We start from the raw sequence: 25,313 nt of genomic DNA on the forward strand, positions 1-25,313 counted from the left end.
TTTCCCTTCCTTCCTTTGCCATCTGACCCTCCCTCCCCCTTCTTCTACCCTTCCTTCATCCCTATCTCTTTGCATTCCTTCCCTCCCCTACCTCCATGCATTCTTACCTTCCCTCCCTCCCTCCTCTTTCTTACTTCCTTCCTCCCGCCCTATCTCTTTCCATTCTTTACCTCCCTCCCTCTTTCTCCCTTCCTTCCACCCCATCCCTTTCGATTCTTTCCCTCCCTCTTTCCTCATCTTCCCCTCACTCCCTCTTTCTTTCTTCCTCTCTCTCTCAACTTCCTTCCTTCCTTCTAGAGCTCATTATCTTCCCTCTACAACGGGCCTTCTTCCTAGTAGACTCTAGTCATACAAGTTTCTTGGGATAATCAGAACATGCCACAAAGATACAAAATGAAGACATATTCATTGGGTCTTTGCCACTCTATTTTGCATATGAGAAGACAGGGAAATGTAAAAAGTAATTGTTGCAATGGATATGCATTTTCTCTTCATGCCCGTCAGTGCCATTCTGAGCAGGGTTATACTCTTTGAAGTCAATTGCACTTAGAATGGCATAACTGTACTTAGGATGGCACTCTATATAACCTGGTTCTCCACCTAGCATCCAAAAACATGGATGAAAAGCACTGAAGCTGTTCACTTTTGATTCTCCTGCCCCATTAAACACAATTCTCTTCTACCATAAACCTTATAGGTGTTAAGAAAACAATGGATTCTAGACGCATAAGTAACACTGGATGCAGGAACAGTTTGCCTTCCCACTAATGTCTCTGAAGAAGGGAAACAAAGTGTTTGCCACCAAACATTTTTAATGCACATTTTTAACCCAGCTATCATGTTTAACCTGGTGCAATTCCGCACCATCTAGTGAAACAGGACTACATAATATCCAAAGAACAAAGGCCATTTTAAAATGTATTCTTTCAAGTTTATTTCAAAAACAGTTTGGTACTAACATGAGCTAATAAAATTGTCCCCAGATTTTAGGTTGCAATTAAAATGTATTAATTTGTCAGAGGACATGAGACTGAAATTGCTGTTTAATATAGTTATTTTTTGTTCAAGAGTTTATGTTGGGGTTTCTGTGTTCTTACATAAATCAAACTGCTTAAAGACAGACAGGCCAACCCACCATGGTAAAAGCAAGAGGGAAAGAAAAGGCAGTTTCCTCATATGCCACAGAGCCCTTTGTCTATTCACAGAGAGATGGATTTATTTTTACCACTGTTGTCACAGAGTCCAAGTCATTCTGAAAGCACCATTTAACCTTCTCACAAGAAACAACATAGGTCAAGTTGGTAAAATGCCAAACAGTTAAGAGATCAGCTAAGTCTTCCTACAGGCAGATGTAATATCCCCAGATGGATTCTTTCCATTTTAGATACCGAACACCTTCTGCATAATGAAAGACCACTTAGGAAACATTCACTTTAAAAAGATCTCACAGACACGCTTACTTCTATTTGACAGAAAGAAAAATTCTAAAGCTATTAGCAAAAGGAAGTTTGTAATATAATAGAACTATGAATAAATGTGGTGAGGATACAGATCATTAGGTTTCTGAATTTCATTTTAACTAAATACAGCGGGCAAATCCTCTGCTTGTTTTTTAGTGACAAGTGTGGAATTATGAATCTCAAAAAGGCCAGTTTGGCCACTGTTGAGGGGAGGGCCCACAATTCATGCTTTGCATGCAGAAAACCATCTCCAAAATTGAAAGTATCTGGAAGCAGTGGTGGGGAATACCTCTATTTGAGCAATTTTCCAGAGTCGACACAGACTAGACTTTATTGGGCTAGACAGATTCATAGTTTGACTCAGCATAAGGGCTGATTCACTCATGACAAAGTCATTGTGGCTGCGAAAGAACTTTGGATGACATGTACGGTGGGAATTCTGTGCCTTCAGGCACATGGGAGCCCGATTCAGAATGGCATGTACAGAGAAGGGGCTTTGTCCTCCCCATCCAATGCAGTTCTCCTTACCTGAAACTGCTGAAGGGCGCAACTCATCACCACGCTGGGGAAGCTTACATGTACCCACCATTATACACAAGTTTCCCAGGGAGCTAACAGCAGCATCACAAGACCACTTGGAAAGCACTGAACTCCCAGCACACACACTCCCAGTCCTTAGGGCAGCCATGACAAATGCGTAATGTGATCCAGAGTCCTTAGGGCAGCCATGACAAATGCGTAATGTGTGGACCACCCTAAGACAACTGTTGTATGTCATGCAGGCATTTTCTTCTCCCAAGACCACCCATGGGATCTTTGTAAACAAAGCTTACAAGAACTTCTAACCAGATTTATCCAGGGTCATATCTCCCTGACATATTCTGGAAGTGACCCAGGTTACTCAATCATGCAGTGCAATCAGTATCATCTGCATTCAGAGTCTGCACCCAAATTCATTGTTGTCATCTTGGAGGAGAGCAACTGAGATGGAAACAATGAAGTGCTTGATGAGAAGTATCACAGCAAATGAACACTCATGATTACACACCAATGTGAATATGCTCTGCTGCCATTACCATTTAAATAGAAAGGATACTGGCAGCATCCTCAATGGATGCTTCCTATCTCTAGCCATCCAACTCTCTTCTCTCAGGCTGCGATCACACACACTAAATAAGCCACATTCAAAGCACTTTCCATCTGGATTTTACTGTGTGAACTGGCAAAATCCAGTTGGAAAGTGCATTGAAAGTGGATTGAAAGTGGATTATTTCATGTGTGTGATCGCAGCCTCAGTCTTGTTTCTCACTTGCCTGCCTTAGTTTTAATTTGCTTTTCATCATCCAAGAGTCCACAGGGAAACAAATTCATGATAAGTAGGCCAGATCCTGTAAAGTCTCTCTAAATGCCCTCAAACTGCAACTCTCATGATGCTACACAATCTCAAAAGTATTGCACATGCACAGGAGTCCACATGGCATTAGAGACTGCTAACAGTCATGACCAGTTGGTTCAGTCCCCCAGTCACCTTCCTGGTGGTACAAGCAGAGTCTAACCAGAATGATGAAAAAAACAACATTAATGCCACTGATCATTACATGCCCACAGTGTCTTCCTCTCAAGAAAGACACTGGCTTGCCTAACACTCATAATTCCTTCCCCTCACAAAAGTTAGTCTGGCCACTCTCATTTTGGGAAGCCTACTTTACAACATCACATTTTGTCACCACAAATTCAATATGTACTTAGCCCAGGCTAAAGACACAAAGATTTTAACGGTATTAATTTACACATCTGGCACATATCCACCATTTCACAGCTACAGGAAGTTCAGTGGAAATCAGAAGGATAGAGCCCACAGTATGAAAGAGTATAAAAACAAGTATTCATTGCCCTTAGAAACTGAACTCCACTGGGAAATATGAACGCACATTTTCATTCAGAGTAGAATTAAGTTTCCATCCAAACATCACTCCTATATCCTGTGGCCTTTGTGATGCTGTAATTGTCGTTTCCTCTATACAGTCAAAGAGCTTCCCCCCTCCCACTCCAGATGTACAGTAGTTGGATCATTTTTAAAAAAAAATAAATCTTTTGTTCATATTTCAGCTTCTTCCTGTAGCCCTTTGGAGTCAGCCCTATTGAGACATCACATGGATAATAGCATGCTGATTGCACAAAAGCAGACTAAAAAAATTACAGGAAGCATGCTGACTTTGAAGGCTGATTGGAAAAAATGGGAGCCACTTCCCCAATTTAAGAATAAATAATGACTGCAAAAAAGTGAACATTTTGTTAGAATTGAAAATGGAAGAGAACCCTTAAGAATGTTAAAAGGAACAAAAATGTACAGAACTCACAAGGAATGGGGTGTGGAGAAAGAAATCTTGATGGGAATGAATGATGATAGCAATGTGCCATTGATCAGTTTGCTGAGCACACAAACTGGAAAACAAAACAAATAGAGAATAGATCTTACAACCAAGTGAGAAGACAATGCCTTCCTATTCATTATGCCATTTCAGTGAATAATAGGATAATGGTATATCCCAATACAACAGTAAATACAAAGAGGAAGAATGAAAGGAAATTAAACAGGATGGCCAGAGGAGAAAGCAAATCATATGAGTTTAAGATCAAAACAGTCACCTTCTCTCATTCCTCATCTTTTGACAAAATATACAGAATTAAAATGTACTCAGATTCCTTCCGGCCCTGTTTAAGGATTACAACCTCACTACATGTACTCATTTAGTATATGGGATCTAGCCTTAGATAATCAAATCTGCTCATTTTGGATGTTTATACCACACTTCTCCAATGGGGACCCAAAGCAGCTAACATCATTCTTTTGTTCTCCACTTTATTTGTAGAACAATAACCCTGTAGGTACCGTGTTTCCCCGAAAATAAGACACTGTCTTATATTTATTTTTTCTCAAGAAGACACACTAGGGCTTATACCACAAATGCATAGAAATCCTGCTAGGGCTTATTTTGGGGGTAGGTCTTATTTTCGGGGAAACAGGGTAGGTTAGGAAAACATTCACTGGATGAAGATCACACACAACAAGTGTTTATGTTAGAGAGGAGATTTGAACCTGGTTCTCTTGGTTCCTAACCCAACACTCTAACCACTAACAGCACACTGGCTCTCCAAGGTTTACACAGCATTTTCTAATTTTGTAAAGACCATTTCTCCTGAAGGGGTAGTTCTGGCCTTTAAAGACACTGTAAGTTTGTACTTACAAAAATTTGTACTTGCCAGTGCCATGCAAGTAGCATTTAAGTGAAAGATTTCCATCTACTAGTTTACAAAATGATCCCTCCTTTTGATTTTGGCCTATATGTAGCCTCTATTTTTTTTAAAAAAAATCCTTTTGAGTAATAATTCAAACCTAAGCCAAGCAGAACAAAAGCAGTTTCAGGCAATGTCACCAATATATGTTTGTGAACAAGCACTGCACTTATGCAAGTTTTAGGATCCTGGGTTGAAACTGAATCCTGAAATTGATTTCTCTTTCAGTTACTACCATGATCCGAGAACACAGGATATTTGGAACCAACTAGAGTTTACAACCTTTACATAAATATTAGTTGCCAACAGCTGAGGAATAATAAATTGCCATCAATAAACATTGGCTAACTTCTCTGACACTATGGTAGCATATTTTTTTGAAATGGCCGTAGACTAGAGCTTCTAAATAAGGAATCCTCATGGGGGTTGCTCCTACAGATCCATCCCCACTGGTGCTTCCCTCCAGTGCAAGAGGGAAACTACCACACCTAGCAGAATACATCTATGTAATCTGACCATTGGAGACCAGTCAGAATCCTTCATGGATTGCTCTAACTTATTTGCTAATTGCTTTACAAGTTGTTCATATCTGTTGTCACTTGCACTCCATAGGTAATACATACAGCAAGCTAGAGATTCCCTTAGCACTGTCAAACCGTTTGGATGAATTTCAGTTGCTATGGGGTACAGACAGATTGCTTGGAGAGGTGCAATCCATCAGGTGTATGATTGCCCACATTACCTAACAACATCCAGCTGGCTAAGCTCAAGAGATGACAAATGCTTCATGAAGGCAAGGGGGGAAATTACCATCTTGAAAAGATAGCTGTAAAATTATAATAAACCCTTTGTTTATCACCAATGTTTTGAGATACAAATTTCCCTTTTTTGGGCAAAGTACTCAAGCACATGGTTACAGCCCAGCTCCAGACACTGGTATGGTATCAATTACCTAGAACTATTTCAAGCTCATTTGCAACAATGTTTTGGAATGCAAATAACCAGGAAGCCATTACCAGGAAAGATGGAAGAGTGCTACCCTGTAGATGTTTCTAGATCTCTCAGGGCTTTTGATAACAAGTTGTCCATAGTATCCTCCTGAAACACTCAGCCTGGGAGTTGAAGACATTGGGCTCAAGTGATTCAGTTGCAGAAGACAGTGAGAGGAATTGCTGCTCTATGTTATGACTTTTATACTACTATAGAATTCTGCAGGACTCTACTTTATCACTTAAGCTACTTACCTTCTGCATGAAACTGCTGAGAGGGTTTGCCTAGAGATCTGGCATGAGATATCAGCTGTATGTTGAAGACATCCAACTCAACTCCTTCTCACATCCCTCAACAAACTCCAGGCACCAGGTCCCAATGGCAACGGTAAGTCTGCTCCTGGAGTCGAGAGCTGGGGAGCAAGGATCCTCTGTTGCCCACAATAAAGGAACAGAAAGGGTCTCAGCCAGAACAGTGGGGCCAGGTAAAAGAGGGGGTGGCAGAGCCCAAGCACGGCTAAGGAAGCAAAGCCCTCATTCCCGGTGCCCCAGCACAGCCGGACTGTGCCTCTCAGCTAGGCAAACCTCTCTAGCTGCTTTCCAAGCATCTTGCTGCCCAAAAATCTCCTGCTTCTCTACAACCAGGATTGCTCCACCCCTCGTGCTCGCATCTCTCTCGCACTCAGTCTCTCACATATGCACTTCTGGATTAAGGCAGCTAAGGCCACCTGCCCTTCCCTGGCTGCTCTGGTTTTGTCAGGAGACAATGAGGAAGCTGTTGCCTGGAAACTGCTATTCCACAAAGCAGACAGTCAAACTGATATGTGTATATGCAATACACATTTAATGTAATTACTATCTTTTCCACCCACTGTTCTGCCAAGGAGGTCAGGATAGCATATAGGAATCTTTATATACCCATTTTATCATTGAAATAATCTTGTGAGGTCAGTTAACCTAAGACTGATCCAAGATGCATGGGAAGCTTATGCCTGTGATGGAATTTGAATGATCCCAAGCTATATGTCTAGGTTGAGGTAGCAAGCAGTTACTGGATCTAGATCAGTATGATCTATGTGTAAGTCTTAGCCGTCATGCTAAGTGGTTAATGCAATTACAGCCAGGTGTTAAACTACCAGGTGTTACTCTTCTAGCATTGTTAGAGTAGGAAATTAGTTCATCCTGTTAGTTGATAAGCTGGGTGGGGGACTTAGTTCTCTCCAAATAAGGTATGTTATGCTGTAAGACAGTCTGTATATCTCTGTGTAAATATTCACCATTATCTCTAAGTAAACTTTATGCACCTTCATCACCAGTTGGTCTCCAGCTTCTTCTTTACTGCACCCAATATCCCAGTCCAAGTCACATATACTGTCTGCTATACTACACTGGTTGAAATGTTAGCGTAAAATGGAGGTATGAGGAGTAATAATGAGTATTTCTCAGTGTCATCCCATGTAGTCGAATATCCTAGTATTATAATGGGGCTTTTTTACCAAGATAAATGAGAGGCATTAAGCTTGTCACTCAGGATGAGTCTATATTAAGCTTTAAATCAGTTTCCAGTAAACATATATGCCCTTCATTCTTTCTTCCCCCCCAACAATTTTTATTCTTTTTCGAAAGGAATACAGAATTCAACATTATAATCCACAAATATAGGTTGCTTCACTTAGAGAAAAAAAGAATACTATAAAATTTCTATCATATAACAACTTACATTCTGTCAGAATACAGAGTGATAAACTTGTAAATTATTATTTTATATCTAGCTTTATTGATGCTTTCCCAATTAAAGTTCTGAAAGGTTATTTTTTCTATCATGGGGAACCATTTTCCTAAGGGATTATATATTTCACATCCATTCTGGTCATTTGAGTTATATATAGATATCGTTTCAAGCATGAAAAAGTCCCATATCTTGTGAAACCAAAATTCTATGCTAGGAGAATGATTGTCTTTCCAGCATTTGGCTATAGTAACCTTGGCAGCTGTTATTAATATGTTGATCAATTGTTTTCTAGTATTAGGTATATTATCATCTGGCCAGAGATTGAAAAGCAACAATTTTGGATCTAGTGGGATCAAATAACCGGTAAGTGTCTGAATCTGCAGTATAATTTTTTTCCAGAACTCTGAAATGTGTTTACATGACCACCAGTTATGGAAATAGTTGGCCTTAACTCCACAAAGTTTCCAGCAAAGAGGAGATACCTGCGTGGTTATATGTGAGAGTTTTGCTAGTGTCAAGTACCATCTAAGCATTACCTTTGTTGATGCTTCCTGTATATCTACTGCCTTGAAAATACTAGCTTGTGTTTTCCAAATGGTTTCCCATTGATCTTCACTAAGAACACATTGGAGGTCAGAGTGCCACACCGTTTGATACTTCATCAGTTTAGCATTGCTATTTCTCAGAAATAGGCCATATACCTTTTTTATTGCAACCTTTATATAAAGCTTTCTCTAAACCTGTGAGATGACATTGCCTGCTTAAAGCCTGTTATATATGCCCTTCTTCAAAGACCTGCTCAAGGTGACTCCCATGAAGATGAAAATAGTATATTTGTTACCAATAAGTCTGTCTCCTGAATGTCTGGGTGGCTCCTAGACCCAAAGAAAATTTGTCAAGGCCTGCCTTCTCATGTAATCCAAGTGGGTCTGTGGATGTCCTGAACAGGTTCTGAAATTTGTAACAGGATGGATGAAGGTTGCTAATAAACTGAAGCTCATCTATGTAAGATGAAGCTACTGTGGCTGCCTGGCTCATTATCAGCTGGTTCTGAATGAGGCTACAGTTCTGAAAAATCAGATTCACAACCTAAGGGTGCTTCATGATCCATCTTTGCTAATGGATGTTCAGTAGGCATCACATTCAGTGCATGAAGAATTTACTACTAACTTCAATGGGGAAGAGATTATCTGCCCACAGTTATTCACATTTTGATTACATCTAGATTTGTGTTGTGGGATGAGAGGCAGATGGGCAGATATTCCATTACAGTTACAGAGACGGATGGCCAGGATGGAGCCCCAAAGACTGGCAGAGTCTGGGAACTGATCCACTTCATGAAATTGAGAAGGTTTTACAACCCAAAGGGAAAACTTGCTATTTCTTTGATGTGTTAACACAGATGTGCATTCAGATACATCCAGTCTATATCTAGCTATATAAGCACACACAAATATATATATCTATATCTTATTAGAACAGTTTCTGTCAGAGCTCTCTCAGCCCCACCTACCTCATTGGGTGTCTGTTGTGGGGAGGGGAAGGGAAAGGAGTTTGTAAGTCTCTCTGAGATTCTGAATGAAGGGCAGTGTATAAATCCAATCTCTTCTTCTTCTTCCTCTCCAGATATATTTGGGGTCCATATGGTATCTGAGGTCTTACAAGATACTGGGAAATGGGTCCCCAAAAGTCCTGGAAATGTTTGGGATTAACTGGGGGTATTGGGAGTCAGTGGTTCAAAGCTCCTAGGACTGATTTTTCTTGAATTCTGCTGCATGTGTTTTCTTTCCAGGGCTTGGTATCAGCTTACCAGGTTGATTTGGGTTAGATTCTGTGCTTTGAGATTAGTTCTATGGGTCTGCGATGTGATGCTGTTTGCTGGTGTTCGTGATGGATTCTCGGGTTGTACATTGCCATGGATTCTCTGATTTTACATTTATTGGATTCCTATTTGATTGGCTTGTAGAGTTCTCTAGTTTGACATTGTCTTGGATTCTCTGGTTGTAATTTGTTGTGATAGGCTTGCCACATTGATTCCCTAGTTCTGTATTGGTTCTTTGGGTTTGTTGGTTGATCTGAGAGGCTTTTGGCCAGTGGTTGTTTTGCTTGCTGTTGTGTCTTTGGCTATTCTTTGCCCTGCAGAAAGCATGGATTTTCCTCCATAGAAAACAATCGAGGATGGCTAGAGACACCCATAGAATTGAGGGCCCATAGAATTGGACCTCTTGGACCAATTCCCTTGAAACTGGGGGAATTACTTGACGGACACCAGCAGCTCCACTGCAATTTTGGTGCCATTTGGTAAAAAAAAGAGAATAATGAAGCTGCATATTATTGGAACCCCATGGGGAAAAAAACATCTGAATACCAAAGCGGCATTTTGAACCAGGATAACCAGGAATACCTCCATTTTTCAGCTCCTTGATATCCAGATCTGAAAAATACTGGGTTTTTGTTTTTTTTTGAGCTACACATCCCTAGTTGAAGGCACTTGACTGGAGGGATCACATTCTGGCAGCCTTGAGCTCCAGGACCTAGCACCCAGATTGGCTAATGCCTTATCAGCCCATGAGGGAGGGTGTTTGAAAAGGAGCTGACCATTCATGTGCACAGGGGGTTGAAACTGAAAAAGAGAAAAGATGGAAGGTATGCATGAGAAGAATTTTTTGCAGATCATGTTTTGCTTGCAGAAAATGAGTGAAATGTTGCTTGCTAGTGTGGCCATGGGTGCACACTATGTATTCAGCAGTCTGCCTCCCATGAAGGCAGGGCCAGTTGTTCAAGTATTGTAAGTTCACCTAACCAGCAACCTTTCCCCCCCATGTTATTTTATTTACTTAGCTGTACCTAGGACTGTCTTGTAGTTACTGAGTTCATGCGTTGTAGTAATAAAGCTGTTCAACTAAAGAGCCTTGCACAAATTCCCTACCCATGGCCAAGACTGCCCACTGGTGCTACCGTAAATCCCCTTTGGTATCATACCTCTGGGCTGCACCAAGTGAGAGGGGTGATTAACAAAGCCAGAGGTGATGGCAAGCTACTGAAGATGGATTCCAATGTCTCCCATCTTTGAGGGGATAAAAAGGCACCTTTCAGCCCCAGCCTCCTAACAAGGCTGCATGTCAGCAAGAGGATCTCGCCGGGAAGTCTGGGAAGAAACCACCCTGAGCCTCTACAGCTTGGCTACTGTAATGTGTTGTATATAAGACAGCCCTTGAAAAGTGTTTGAAAACTTTAAATGCTTCAGAACTCAGCAGCAGTAGGTTGTTAAGTAGGACGCAGCATAGTGATCATCATCACTCCAATACTAAAGGATGGTACTGGCTGCCCATTTGTTTCTGAACCAATTCTAGATCCTGGTCCTAACTGTCAAAGCCTTGAACCATCTGGGACCAAGATAACTGAAGACCTAACTCCTCAGACATCAACCTGCCTAAGAATTCTGACAGCTGCCAGATGCCTTGACCTGAGGCAAGATGGGTAGCTACTGGAGAGATGGCCTTTCCTGTAGAGATGCTGCAGCTTCAGAAGTCTATGCCATGTGCCATCATTCACATGGTGCCATTGTTCTTACCATTTAGGCACCAGGCCAAGTCATTCCTATTATTTGAATATATATAAATTCTCTAAATAAAAGTGATTTTTTTTTACAAGCAAAGCACATTTAGGGGCAAACTGCTCCATGATCCAGTTACGCACAGGTGTGCCATTAATACAACTACTTTTTTCCCAGATGGTTGCTGTAGAATAGTTTAAGAAAAATTAGTGTATCTTGTTCTCTGACTAAAACTCTAATTTTCAGGCTAGAATTGCTAGCATTTAATTGTAAGTGCAGACATCTGTAAACTGTTAGGCTTCTCTGTTTATAATTTGCATGAAAATACATGCCCAAACTGGAGATAGGAAAAAACAATCAAAAAGCCAGTTGATGCCTCTGAATATGAATATATGAGTCTTAAAATTAATAGCATTGGCTAAATTTCATTACCACTTCAAATGCTTTGCTCCCAATAAGCAAAATCTTTTCTTGGTTGAAAATTAACTGAATAAGCAGATTACCGAGATCTGCTTACAGTTTCTACTACAAAATGCAAGTTGGCTCAAGTCTGTAGACTCACCCTTGTCTGATTCCATTTGTTCAACACAGAAATAATTGGGATCTCATCCAATGTGTTATCAACAAAGGAGCATGGCAAATCAAATATAGCAGTAGTATGGTGTCAGAAGAAAAATCAGAACACATGGAACAAACAATACAGGTGACATTCAAATACTAAACTTGACCCTGCTTTTGCTTACAGCTAGCTTATGAAGTCAAAGCAAAGACCTTATGTTAATGTCAGAACATTTCCAAAATGGTCCTATGGGGACTTGAATAATCTTGGGAGCTCTCTTACACACAACCATGCAATTTTCAAGACAAGCCATGGATTTATAGTGTTTTGCTCCATAAAAACTTATCCTGTCACTTAATAGGATGGGGTGTTTCTTAGAGGAGTTTCAGGGAACAGTTGGAGCCATGGAACCTGAGGAGAGAGGTGAGGAAAAATCAAAAAAAAATTCTGTTCTTCTTTTCAAACAATTTTTTTGTAGTTGTTCAACAGAAAAATCAGAAATTTGAGGGAACATGGGGTGAAAAAACTGTGATTCTGCTTTGAAATTAGTGATTTAGATTTATTGAAATTCCCAACATTCCATAAGGATGGTGAAACAGGGATTTCCCTTTGCAAAAGTCACATCAATTTATCTTCAGCAACACTTATTCTTCAGCAGTTCTCAAACTTAAGTAAGCCAATTACCATTTTGATATAAAAAATACATTTGTACAGTATCTCTGATTATTCGCCTGGATCTTCCCAGTCTCTGCATGCTCATTATCAATCCCTATCCTCAGTCTGAGGGAACAGAATTTTCACACACACACACACACACACACACACAGCTTCTGAGCACCAAAAACAGATGCTTCTCAGGGCTTGTTGTCTTTCCTCAAGAAATTAAAGCTGTTCTGTGACCTTTCTGATTTTAAGAGCCAGCAGTCTTGTTCCATTTTGGTTCATCTTTTTTGCATAGGTTCATTATGTCCTGCTGAGTTCCACAATGCCCAGATTTTTTAGACTTTTTCTTTCAGCATCATCAACACAACCATACAATGAGAACCCCTCAGCTCTGCCTGTGCATGCTACAAATAGCAGGTCTCAAAAGCAATGCCCCCTCTGAGCTGTGGAGTCTTCTGAGCAAAAGTTGTGAGCGAACAATTTGGCTATTGCATAAATTAGTTTGCTCTGGAGCCATCCTTCCTGAGCTAAGACAAAAATGTGTGAGCTGAAGGCTAAAAAACTGTGAGCTAGTTCATACTAACTCAGTTTAGAGGGAACGCTGTTCAAAAGGATACTCTGGAGGTCCTGCACGTCAGCCTCCTTACTAACAGACTAACTATGTCTGCAAGGCCTTACAGGCTATACAGCTATGCAGCTATAACAAGTTAAGAACATAAGAGAAGCCAATGTTGTATCAGGCTAATGGCCCATCTAGTCCAACACTCTGTCACACAGTGGCCAAAAATACCAGGTGCCATCAGGAGGTACAGCACTGGGGCCAAGACACTAAAGACACTAGAAGCCCTCCCACCGTTACCCCCCCCCCCAAGCACCAAGAATATAGAGCATCACTTGCCCCAGACTGAGAGTTCCTATTTATCCCTTGTGGCTAATAACCACTGATGGACCTCTGCTCCATATATATCTATATATCTAATAGCGAAGGCGCCCCCTTGCGTGCAGATACCTAAATCCGCGCATTGGGGGCACCTGGGGGGAAGGAGATTTTCGTGCACACTTGGAGCAGTCCCCAGGTGTGCAGAAAAATCTAAAAACTGTAAAAAAAAAAACTATAGGGATACTAAAATCCCCCCCAAAAGTAAAAGAGTGTCCCCTGCACATGCGCAGGGAATGCTCTTGGAATGACTTTGGCGGCAGCAGAAGGGGAGGGGTGGGGGGAGAAGGCTTGGCCGACCAGCGAGGCCTCGCCGCCGCCACGAGCAAGGGAGGAAGGAGAAAGTTTGGCGGGTCGACGAGGCCTCACCACCGGGGGGGAGGAGAAATTTCGGCAGTCCAGGTAGGGGGAAAGCTTGGTGGGCCAGCAAAGCCTCACCGATGCCACCAGGAGAACGTTTGATGGGCCGGCAAGGCCTCACCGCCGGGGGGGGAGGAGGAAGGGAGAGAAGGAGACATTTCAGCGAGCCAGCAAGGCCTTGCCGCTGCCGAGGGGGGAAGGGGGAAAGCTCAGCGGGCCAGCAAAGCGCCACTGATGCCTGATGGCAGTGAATTCCATGTGTTAATCACTCTTTGGGTGAAGAAGTACTTCCTTTTATCTGTTCTAACCCGACTGTTCAGCAATTTCATTGAATGCCCATGAGTTCTTGTATTGTGAGAAAGGGAGAAAAGTACTTCTTTCTCTACCTGCTCTATCCCATGCATAATCTTATAAACCTCGATCATCACCCCTCAGCCATTGTTTCTCCAAGCTAAAGAGCCCCAAGCGTTTTAACCTTTCATAGGGAAAGTGTTCCAACTCTTTTATCATTCTAGTTGCCCTTTTCTTCTTTTTTTCCAATGCTATAATATTCTTTTTGAGGTGTGGTGACCAGGACTGTACACAGTTTTTTTGTTTTGGTTTGGTTTAAGATTTTTTATTGCATTTTCTAAACTAAACCTCTATGGGGTCGGGGGAAGGGAACAACCTAAAACTACGAGTAACAATAAATCATTAATACATATTCTGAATTAATCGAGGTTTCCCTAATATCAAAACAGTAATACATGAGAGTTATTGCAATAAAATTGTAGAAAATAAAGCGAGCATTCAAAAACAGATTTGACTAAAGTGTATGCTTCTTAGCTTAAAGTTATTGATTAATAATAGGTATCAGACAGTCAGAGTTACATTATTATACTTATTTTCTTCCTTTACATTTCTTTTCAAACTCCATTTTTAGGAGGCTTAGGAGCCATAGCCCCTAATTCTGCTTCAGAGTCTAAGGATTCAGCCGACGAGGAGCTCTTAGAACTTTCTTCATTTTCGTCTTCTTTTTCTGCATCTTTATCGTCCTCCAATTTCTCAGGTCCATCTTTATCTTGTTGCTGTTGCTCAAGAAATTTTTTTGCATTAAGAACAGAGTCAATCTTTTCTTTCTTCCTGTTGAAGTTGAAAATAATGTCTTCTGGTGTAATCCATCTGTAAGGGGTGTTATGCTTTTGCAAAAACAACACCATGTTTCTGTATTCTCTTCTTTTTCTGATCTCAAATGGAATGTCTTTTAATGTTTTGACTTGTTCTCCTTGGATTTTCAAAACATTTCCACTTGTCGCTTTCAGAATCTGGACTTCAGGGTGACACACCTTGTCATTTTGAAAAATGAAATACACAACTCTCTAATTATGGGAAATGGTTTTACTTAGCTTAAACCCCTTTGGTGAGTGGGATTTCTTTTTAAAAGCAACATAGATTCCTAATCTCAGCTGGTCTATAGGTTATAAGCAGAAAGTTGCCAACAATATCTATGTTCCCCATGCTAGTCATAAGAGATGAAACCAGAAAGAGTCTTTGTTGCAGACTGAGAATAACTTGCTCTTCAGGAATCCCATTAACTTCAGCAAGAGTACTTGAAAAAAAGTTGGTTTGGAATCATGGGATTGTTGGAAAGCATACATGAAGGACAGCAAACATTAAGGATCCAAATGTAGCACACTTTTACTAGATATGAAAGAAAACTATTGGCTCTTTCAAAGTTGAACAACTGGAAGAGCTTCTAGTACAAAACATTCCAAAAGTATTTTTATACTGCATTTCCACCCAGATAGTCCTCTTTTGTATTAAGATCCGCTTAATGTTTTGAAACTTGAGCTGAAACTGATGATTCAATGACTTTCCTATGCTTCCTGATTATTTAAAAACTGGTTCTTTTTCTCCATTCTAAAAATTTATCTACTGGTAATAGGATGATCAAAAAGCTAGTGCCCAAATAAATATCAGCAATTTTAACTGAAAATTAGATTTCTATAGGCTTCTCTTTTTAAAAATAGTCTGTTTTAATGCATCAGTTAAAAGCTTCTGATTTAAGAACCCACAAGACTCTTCTCTTGTTTTTGCCACAACAGACTAAGTTGACTACCCCAAAGGAAATGGTTTAAAATGACTTTTGATAAAATGTATAATCTTACTGAATATAATACTGAATATAATATATAAAATATGTAACCCTCGTATGAAAATCTGCTTTCCTTTGGAAAAAAAGAACTGTAGGGAAAAAAGTAGGGAAAATACCTTAGCACAACGGGAGGGATCCAATGAAAAATTTCCATTGATTGAAGGGAAAGTATGATCGTTGTCCACTGTCAATTCCCCCATCTTGCAACAGACTACCAATTCCACTCTCATAGGGTCCCCCCTGTTCCCCAGGAGCAGCAAGGAGGGATATTCTGCTGTACATACATTCTTTCCATCAGCAGAGATTCTGCACGGGATCCAACCCAATAGTTCATGAAATTTTATAATAGATGCTTACTAAGAGCCAGAGACTAGCAATTCACATTCTAGTGGTGATTTCAACCAGTAGCTGTCTACAAATAACTTACCATGGCTGCACACTACAAAACAGACACTATCTAAACATATTGAGATTTTTAAAAACAAATCCATATTTGAAATTAATTTTGTGATTAAAAATACAGTTTAAATCAATGGTTTAAATTGCCTTTATTTAAATCAATCCATTGTGGCTATTACCAAGAAACTGTTCGCACTATGTCTATATCAGTATTAAAACTCACCATAGTTAGTGTCAAATCACAGTGTGTAACCATAACTACAAGGACCTTTGTGAAGTGCAGTTTTATTTAAATGTGGTTACTGTTAAGAACATAAGAAAAGCCAATGTTGAATCAGGCCAGTGGCCCATCCAATCCAACACTCTGTCACACAGTGGCCAAAAATACCAGGTGCCATCAGGCGGTCCAGCAGTGGGGCCAGGACACTGCTAAAATGCAAACTATCATTATCTGTAAACCTGAAAGGCCAGATGGAAATGACTGTGTAAAAGAAGAGGAAGGAGAAGCATGCAAGCCCCTTGGGGGATCGCCAAATTGCTAGGCGATAGAGCAGCACTGGGATTGGATCTCCAATGTAAGTGCTCTGAGAAGTAAGTTCTGCAGCAGACCAAATGGATCAATAGACGTATCAGCTTGAACACTTGTTTTACTTCCATTTTCTGTGAGTTTAATCTTCCTTATATCTGCTTTTTTCCAAAGAGGGAAAATTTTTCCCCCACCACTGCAAATTGTTTCTACCCCGGCCCCAAAGAAAATCTAATTTAAATCACTGTAGTAAAACATACCAACATTTTAAGATTACAGAAGTCAATTAACCATAACTTTATACACACTGATTAAATAAAATGCTCCCTTAGACTGGAATGGGAGGTGGAAGATAAATTTTAAAGTTCTGGCTGTTTCTCCTTTAGGTAGTCTAGAAACAATGGGTTTAACACATTAAAGTGCATAATGAAGTGGTCGTAAACTGCTCCAAAAAGCACTGTCCGAATCCACCAAACTGAAGTACACTACCATCCATAAATTAGCTGCAGGACCAGGATCGCCAGTGTGGTACCCATGGGAACCACAGCACTCACCAATACCTTTCCTGTTGTCCACCAGGTGGGTTTTTTTGTTTGTTTGTTTTAAGTGGATAGGCTGGGGGGGCTTTTGCCCAGCAGGTCTTCTGACTGGCCATTGCAGATCTGATTGGCTGTGCAATTTCAAAAAATAAATAAATTGCTTTGGCAGCAGCTGCCACTATATCACAAACATCTTCACTGTGCTATTGAAGATAAGCTGTGTGTAATAAAGAAAATATTTTAAACAATATGTTAATCTAAAAAGGTGTCCTGTTAAACAGAGCTTCCACCTGAAATGTTGAAAAGTTACTATCAGAATTATGCATAACCTCATTCCCTGACAGTCTGTGGTTGCCTCCACCTCCTGTAGCAGCCATTTTGTGGTTGCACCCACCACCCTCTTTCAGAATTCCAAAGGTGCCTGCAGGTTCAAAACGTTTTGGGATCTCTGCTGTAAGGTACAAAAGAAACACAGGAGTCTATTCAGCTCTGTGGTGTCTGAGTCCCCATAGGGGAAAGATGGAATCTCCCTTGCCATCTCTACGGATGGTCCATTAATCTACATCAAGCACATAATACAGAACAGCATAACAAGACAACATTCTCTTCCTCCCTCCTACTAAGAGTCTTCAGCAGACTTTCAGCTATTCAACATATTCTCCAACAAGCCATGCATTTTAATCACAGTTTCTTGATTTCTTTGAAGCTCCTTCTTTACCTGTGCATCCCAAGGCAACACATCTTCAACACAATCAAGTTTGACCATATTTACAGAAATAGACAGGCTCATACTTATCCAGTATTACATCAGTGGCAAAAATAATCAAATACAGGGGGGAAAACTTGCAGTGACTCTGAAATTCTCAAATGACAACTATGGTCATATCCATAGGTGTTTGTTAAAAAAATTTTACAGCCATCCTGGAGACATAAAACCCTGTAACTTGTAGGGAAGAAATGAAATACCACAAGTGGGAACCCGCAAGAACTTGCAGGTGTCTCATTTCCCTCTCCTGTACTATTTTCTTTTTGCTTTCCCTGAAAGCCATAACCTCTCTCCTTTTCTTGCTTCCTTCTCACCTCCCGACCTAACAGCTACCCTACCTTTATCTGCCCCCGTCTTCAGCTTTCCCTCTCCCTTTCAGCAGCCTCTGCCTAAGAAAAACTATGGCCCAGTTGTGTGGTGCCAGCCCCTGGGCCAGGACCCCTTCATTTATACCTCACCATTCTCCACAATAGGAACCAAAGCAGCTTAACATTACTCTCCTCCTTTTTATCCTCACAACAACCCTGTCCCCCTCCCTTGGCTTTTACTCAGAGAAACCAAGCCTGGAATGCTGTGGTTGCCTAGCAAAAGTCTCTGATGGAATCTGTTTCTTAAAGCTACAGGTGCTCCTTTTATCATTTAAGGGTTTTTTTAACTCCCCCAATGTATTTCTATTCCAGATTTTTCTGCAAACCTAGGGTGTTTTTTCAGGATTGTAGAACAATCTGTCTTGACCATTCACAGCTCCAATCACTGGATTTAAGTATCCTCAGATTTGGCTGACTTTGCTATTAGAATACAGAAGTATGGGCCCACTGCCACTCCTAGGCTCCAACACAGCTGGCAATGACTATGCTGGAGGTAGACGTGTTCTCTGCACTTGCGCAGAGAACAATTACTTATTTGGGGGGGATTTAACATCCCAAAATGTATTTTTTTAAGATTTCAGATTTTTCTGAAAACCTGGGGGGTCCCCGAAGTATGCAGGAAAATCTGTTTAGTGTCAGTGTGGCCCCAATCCTCAGATTTAGATATCCACAAATGGGGGGGCACATGTTGCTAAGAGGAGAAGGAGAATATAGTTCTGCAAAACGTGGAATATACTAGGAAGCAAAGCACCCAAAAAAATATGATTCCAAAGATTGAGGGCCCATTCAGAGTCTGTGATTAGGTATTACTGGCTATTTTTATATCTGTAACATATTACAGATATATCTATCACCAGTATTCATCCAACACAGAATATAATGAGGGGGTTGGTATTAAAGCACCACTACAAAACATCCATAAAGTCTACCCTATGAACTTTGTGTGTTTACTCCAATTCCAACATAGTTTGTCTATAACGGATTCTGTTCATCACAAGTATAACAAACAAAATGAAAATAAACCATTCTCAGTAACCAATTCAGCTACATGATAAAGCTCTATACTATCAGATAGGGAGGCAAGCATCCAGTCTCACAGGAACAAATGACACCTTAAAAATAGATATTTGAAACCAAGTTGCTAAAAAGAGCAAGAAACATGCACCACACATGAGCATAAGCTAAGTGTCAGCCACCACTCATTTGAATAAGGGTTTCCAACTGGCATTGAATTCTGGCACACTGTCTAGAAAGATGTTAAAGGAGACAGGGTGGAAAAGAAGGTCAAGATGGGAGAGAAGGACCAATGGTTCCCAGAAAACCTAGCTGGCTACGTTTTGCAAAAAAAAAACCAGATTAGCCATTGCATTCCTCCAAATAGAGAGCCATACCAAGCAACATGTTAATCCTAGGGATCTTTGGGGGTGGGATGAGGAGAGAATGATGCTGGGCTACATGCCAGCATAACATCCAGGCAAAAACATGGATATGACATCACTGCACCCACTGACACTCTAGAAATTCTACGGTATTACCAAAGAGTTTTTAGAATATCAGGTGACAGCCAACAGATTGCTTGGCCATGATGTTTGCACACAGGCAGATGTCATTTTCGCCTCCCATGGTTTCTACCACTGGGCCAAAAATGTAATGGCAGTGGTGGGTCTTTGCCTGGGAGGCTGGGCATGTGGTGAGACCGGTTAAACCTGATCTCATAGGATGGCATGTTCTCATCTTCAAAGAGTCTATAACTGTTTCTTCACAAAAGCATGTAATCCTAAATAAAACAAATAGTGACTCAAGAAAAGAATCCAGCTTCCAAGTAGCCCCTGAATACAAGATTATAAATGCATCTAAATATACAACCTACAGAAAAGTGAATGTTCAAAAATTAAGGAAGAACAAACTCCCACTAATTATATTATGTTACGGGAAACAGTCTCAAAGTCTTCAAACATGCATCCCTAAATTGTATTTGTGTAGTATCAATTAGATAATGTCTTGATATGTAGCCTAGTTCTATCATCCCAGTATGGTGGTTAGCACGAATACCATTGAGTTTTCAGGGAACATTCTTTCTAATTACCTACCACTAATGCACACTGTGTGGAGGTAACAGACATACCCAGTGAAATGGCACAACAGTTTGGGGGGTGGACAGGCATCATCTTCCAGCTGCAGTACATGGGAAGGAAAACTAAAAGCAGAGCTGGTATTGCTAGTCATAAAGCATAATTAACTTCAAAGGCCATGACAAGGCCTTGGTAGGTTTTAAGGATATATGATAGGCTAAGCATCATTAGCAAACTATAAGACTGACTCCTGAGCTCCTGGCACCAGGAAACATCCTGTACCTTTGCTCTCACAGTAACCAATGGATGAGCCACACTTAGGCAACAGCTGCCACTACTATTTATTTTATTTTTTATTTTATTTCATTAAATGTATGAATTGCCCACCCTGTAAGCAGGCTCTGGGCGATTTACAGCCTTATAAAACATTTAAAATACAATCAATATACATACCTAAGTTTGCAAACAGTAAGTCAATAATTTAAAACCGATCCAAGAGAGCAATATAATAATCCCCCTTCACTGGCCACAGCACTATCCCACCATAAAAAGGGGGCCATAAAAAGGAAAGGAAGGGTATCAGTCCCATTGCTGTCCTCAACTAAAAGCCTGGCGGAACATCTCTGCCTTACAGGCCCTACGGAATTGCTTCAGATCCTGCAGGGCCCTGATGTTATTCAACAGATAGTTCCACCAGGTCGGGTCCAGGACTGAAAAGGCCCTGGTCCTAGCCAAGGACAGCCGTACCTGCTTGGGGCCGGGGATCACCATCAAGTTGTTACTAGCCAATCTCAGCATTCTTTTGGTTCTACTGTTCTGTTGGTGCAAGCTGGTTATGTGGCTGTATTCCCGGGTTCAGAATGTGCAGAGGAGCCACTAATTTCCTTCACAACTTCCTACGAAAGCCTTCCTGTTCTCACAAGCAGTGCAAAAAGGGGCAGAGGTGAGTAGAGTGAGCACGAATGAAACACACAGGGCACAACTAAGGTGACTCTTTCCTTTGGTCTTGCATAGGATGCTATTTTAGAAGTTACTACTCAAACACATGTGCAGGCATACACTGCAACATCCATGATTATCACAGTGCTGTCAGTCTGTTTTCCAAAAGAATAGCATCTGTAGAGTTGAGTACCCCCATCCTCACTCAAGCATATTATTTAAAATATGCCAGCCCGTTCAGCTAAGAAAGAATCCAATTTCAAGCCCTCAAGGTTGTATTTATTAAATTAAATCTTGACCACAGATAATACCAGAACTCAAGATTGTGCAGGATAATGAAAACACGTGGACAGAATCTTGTAGTTTCAGATAACAGAAAGAGGCTGGACATCACCTTCAGTGATTCGAGAGGGCTTCTACATCTATCAACCCAATGCACACTAATTAACCCTATTTCATATATACATTGAATGCAATTTATTCCCAAATATAAAAAACTGTGTTTCAGTGAAATATTTTGGATATTTCTGTAGTTTGGGGGGAAAGCATCACTTAGGACCATACTGCAATAGCAACTCACAAAAGAAAACAACTAAAGCTAAATCCTGCTTTCTTACCAAATAACAAGTTCTAGTTAACATAACCTCAGAACAGCAACAGTAACACTGCATGCTGCTAAAATAAATCTTCTGCTTTCTTTTTTTCCTGCTTACCTTATAGATTTAAAGCCTTTCCCTAAAGTGCAGGCCTCCATGTACAATGGAGGCTACAACATAACAGTTCCTCTGAAGAGAACAAGATGCCTTTTGCATTGTTTCACCAAGCTGAAGGAGGGAACCCTCCCTTCTGTATCCTGAAACAAAGGAAATGCAAGTCTCTATGCGTATATTTTGAAGACTGCCTTTTAAAAGTCCTACTCTTCCAGCTCAGGCAGCAAGCACTGCTGGGTGGCCACCATACTTTTCTGATTCAGTGCCTCCTGTTGGCCACTGGAATTCCAAAAACCTAGTTAGCCTGCCAAGCAAAAGGAGATTACATTAACATGGAAAGAAAGGAGGAGTGAAGGATAAATATGCTTTGACTGGCTACTGACTCCAACCCAGGAATCCCAAAACACTTTTTAAAAAGCCATTAATGATCTCAGCTTCACTGCCTCCTTTGAGAAGACTGTCTTGCTTCCCACATGTATTATAGAGTCAGAGCATGGAAAAGATAGCAATCTGCCTCACGCCTCAGATCATACCAAGAGGCCCACAAATCCTCAACAGCTCTGCAATTACTTAAAAATGGGAGCAGATCAAGCCCTGGAGCACACACTCAGTTCAGGAGAACCCAGTTAATTCCCAACAACCTCAACGCCATTCTCTCATGTATTGCTGCATACATGAGCAGATCAAGCACTTTTCATTCAAGGAACTGCTTCAGAGTCCCTCTATCAGCAACATTTTGTATGTTTAAGAATATGCAGGAACAAGAGTCCACTATGCACATATGTATGAAGAATGCTGAAAACTCTGCAGACACAAAAGGGTTAGGCAAGCCAGTGTCTCTTTACTCTTGTCACCCTAGCATGTGATGATGTGAAACCAAGCCCACTTGCCTAATGTCACCAAGATACTCCTGCAGGAAGCCTGCCTGTCAAGTTGTTGTTTGCAGCAAATGTAACACACCCTTTAATGGACATCTTTCAAACAGAGCGCAGAATCACTGAAAGAGTTTAGCAGTACATATATGCAGTTCAAATTGAAGGGCGTTGCAGTCAGCTGCCAGAGATGTACGATAGGCATATACAGAAGGCATTTATGAAGAGTAAAAGCCTTTTGGTGCATACAGCTGTAAAGAGCCCTATAAACTCAAATCCACAATACTGCCAAGCAACAAAGCTCCTTAAGATAATACTTACCGGGGGGGGGGGCATTTACAATCAAACTATGATTCATTGTCTGTTAGACTGTTGCCTACTATAAACATATTTGTAGAACTACACATGTATTGTATATATTCCTCTGTGATCTTACCAAGCAACAGAACAGTTATTTTACAAAATAGAAAAAGACAGTGTGACACCCACCCCCATGAAGCTGCAATCACTGTCAATCCTTTCTAACATTGCACTATTGGAAAGCACTGCAAATTCCTGTCGATCTGCAAATGCTTCTCCCTTCCACACCCAAACATGTAGCGTGAGCTCCTGCATTGCAAGTTGAGACCATAAAACACACACACCCCAACACAGCAGATTCATATTTTGTTTAAAGAAATCCTTACCTTTGACTTGCATGTCATATTCGGCTATGATCTCCTTATCCTTTTTGAATTTAGCTGGCGACGTCATGTTTTTCTTCCCCCCCCCCCCGAAAAAAAGATTATCCTCCGAACAGACACTCCAGAATATGACAAATAATGCAATCTGCGTTCCTCCCAAAAGCGATCACTTGGTTGGGCTCGGCTTTCCTTAACAGCAATCAGTCCATGGAGAGAGGGTGGGAGATGGAGTGTGTAAGAGCAGCAGAAACATGCAGATGTGAAGAGCTCAGCCGAAGGAAAAGGCAGCAGTTTGGATTCCCTGCACCAAAACCCTCAGCAGCACTGGCAGCGGCAGCATCAGACTAGAGAATCTGCAGCCCCCAAAGGCTTTTCCTGATTGCTAACATTAATAGCACAGTCAGGGAGTGGAAGTCCTTCTGCGCAACAACATGTTGTGTGCGGGTTTGACTTGCTGCTTTCTTTTTAAATAGAATCAGAGATGATGCAAATTAAATCCCAAATGGTAGAAGAGAGACAGAAACTCCAAAGTCACTTTCTTCAGTTCAAAGGCCTGTAAATTGAAATAGTTATTTAACTGCCAACCAAGGACATATACAAAACAACAAGCACAATTTTAAAGTTAAGGATTTGAAGTACAAGCTAGTCAAATCACAGTGTAATAACTAATGCATCAAATCAGCAAAAAAGGGTAAATAACCCCTTCTCCCAAGTATAGCAAGTAAGAGTTATTAGGAAAAAACGGAGGAAAATGAAGAAAAGGAAAAACAAAGGGGCCCCCCCCCCCCCCGCACACACGCAACTAGCTAAATGGCAAAACTACTGGAGGCAGAGCAATACAATATGCTAAAAAAAAAAGACCCAAATCCTCATATTACTTGAACCATAGGAGCTCATAAATGAATCCACAAGTCATTGTATAAACAGGACTAATCCCCCTTGGTGTAGCTAAAGCTGTAGCCCTTGGTCCAGCCAACACACCAGCTTTAAGTATTTTGTGTATTATTGTTAATTTTAGAGAGGTTTGGACTCCATTATACGCAAAAGAAAAAAATACATGTATCGGCTGTAGACATCAAAGTTTATTTGGAGCCAAGGGAAATGTAACTCCATGTGTGTAAGACAGATGCAAGTCTCTCAGCAGGGGGAAGTCAGGGCACAACTTCTGGGGGGGGGATTACAAGCTACTGTTGGCAACAAATGCTAAGGAGAGGGGGATGGAGACAGAAGAAACCTGGATCCACATCCAATGAGAGGAACAATGTGGCCAACAGAGACAGGAAGTGGTAAAGGGTCACAGACTGAGGGCTAAAGCATTTGCTGGAATCACAAAACAAAGAGAAAGTGTAGCTGGCTCCAAAGGAGTGAAGCACATTTCTGGCTAGCACTAGCACACACTGTCCACCAGCTGTGAGGCAACACTGCAAACATACTTAAAGCTCTCCCAAAAATACACAGCAGAATCACTACAAATCTTCTGCCTCAGCAACCTTTCAAGTTCTGCCATCTCCTTCACAAGATTCCCACTATTCAACCCAAAAATCCAATGCTATGGTGTTGAGAAAGGTATTCCTTTGTTGTCTTTTTATTGGGGATTTATACTGAGTGAACTGAGCATTAGGGTACACAACCTGCGACCCACCAAGCTAAATGCATTGCATGCTTTATGTTTCCTTGCTTGTTGGATGCTCACCGATCCCAATCCTACAGTCCCAGGGCCTCAGGAGAAGCAAGAGATTTACTGAGCTGCCT

The 25,313-nt window shown here is 41.0% G+C and overlaps 1 protein-coding gene across 1 annotated transcript in view; it reads right to left on the minus strand.

Moving 5' to 3' along the window:
- The window catches only part of SRGAP2 (SLIT-ROBO Rho GTPase activating protein 2), a 298,501-nt gene that overhangs the window by 272,196 nt on the left and 992 nt on the right, over positions 1-25,313 (minus strand). The window contains exon 2 of the mRNA XM_015417019.1: positions 23,565-24,114. Coding sequence (XP_015272505.1) covers positions 23,565-23,631 — 67 coding nt within the window. The 5' untranslated portion in view covers positions 23,632-24,114. The remainder of the gene's footprint in view (positions 1-23,564; positions 24,115-25,313) is intronic.

This window comes from Gekko japonicus, unplaced genomic scaffold, assembly GCF_001447785.1.
Source record: "Gekko japonicus isolate JY-2015 unplaced genomic scaffold, Gekko_japonicus_V1.1 scaffold522, whole genome shotgun sequence".
NCBI classification, from domain to species: Eukaryota; Metazoa; Chordata; class Lepidosauria; order Squamata; family Gekkonidae; genus Gekko; species Gekko japonicus.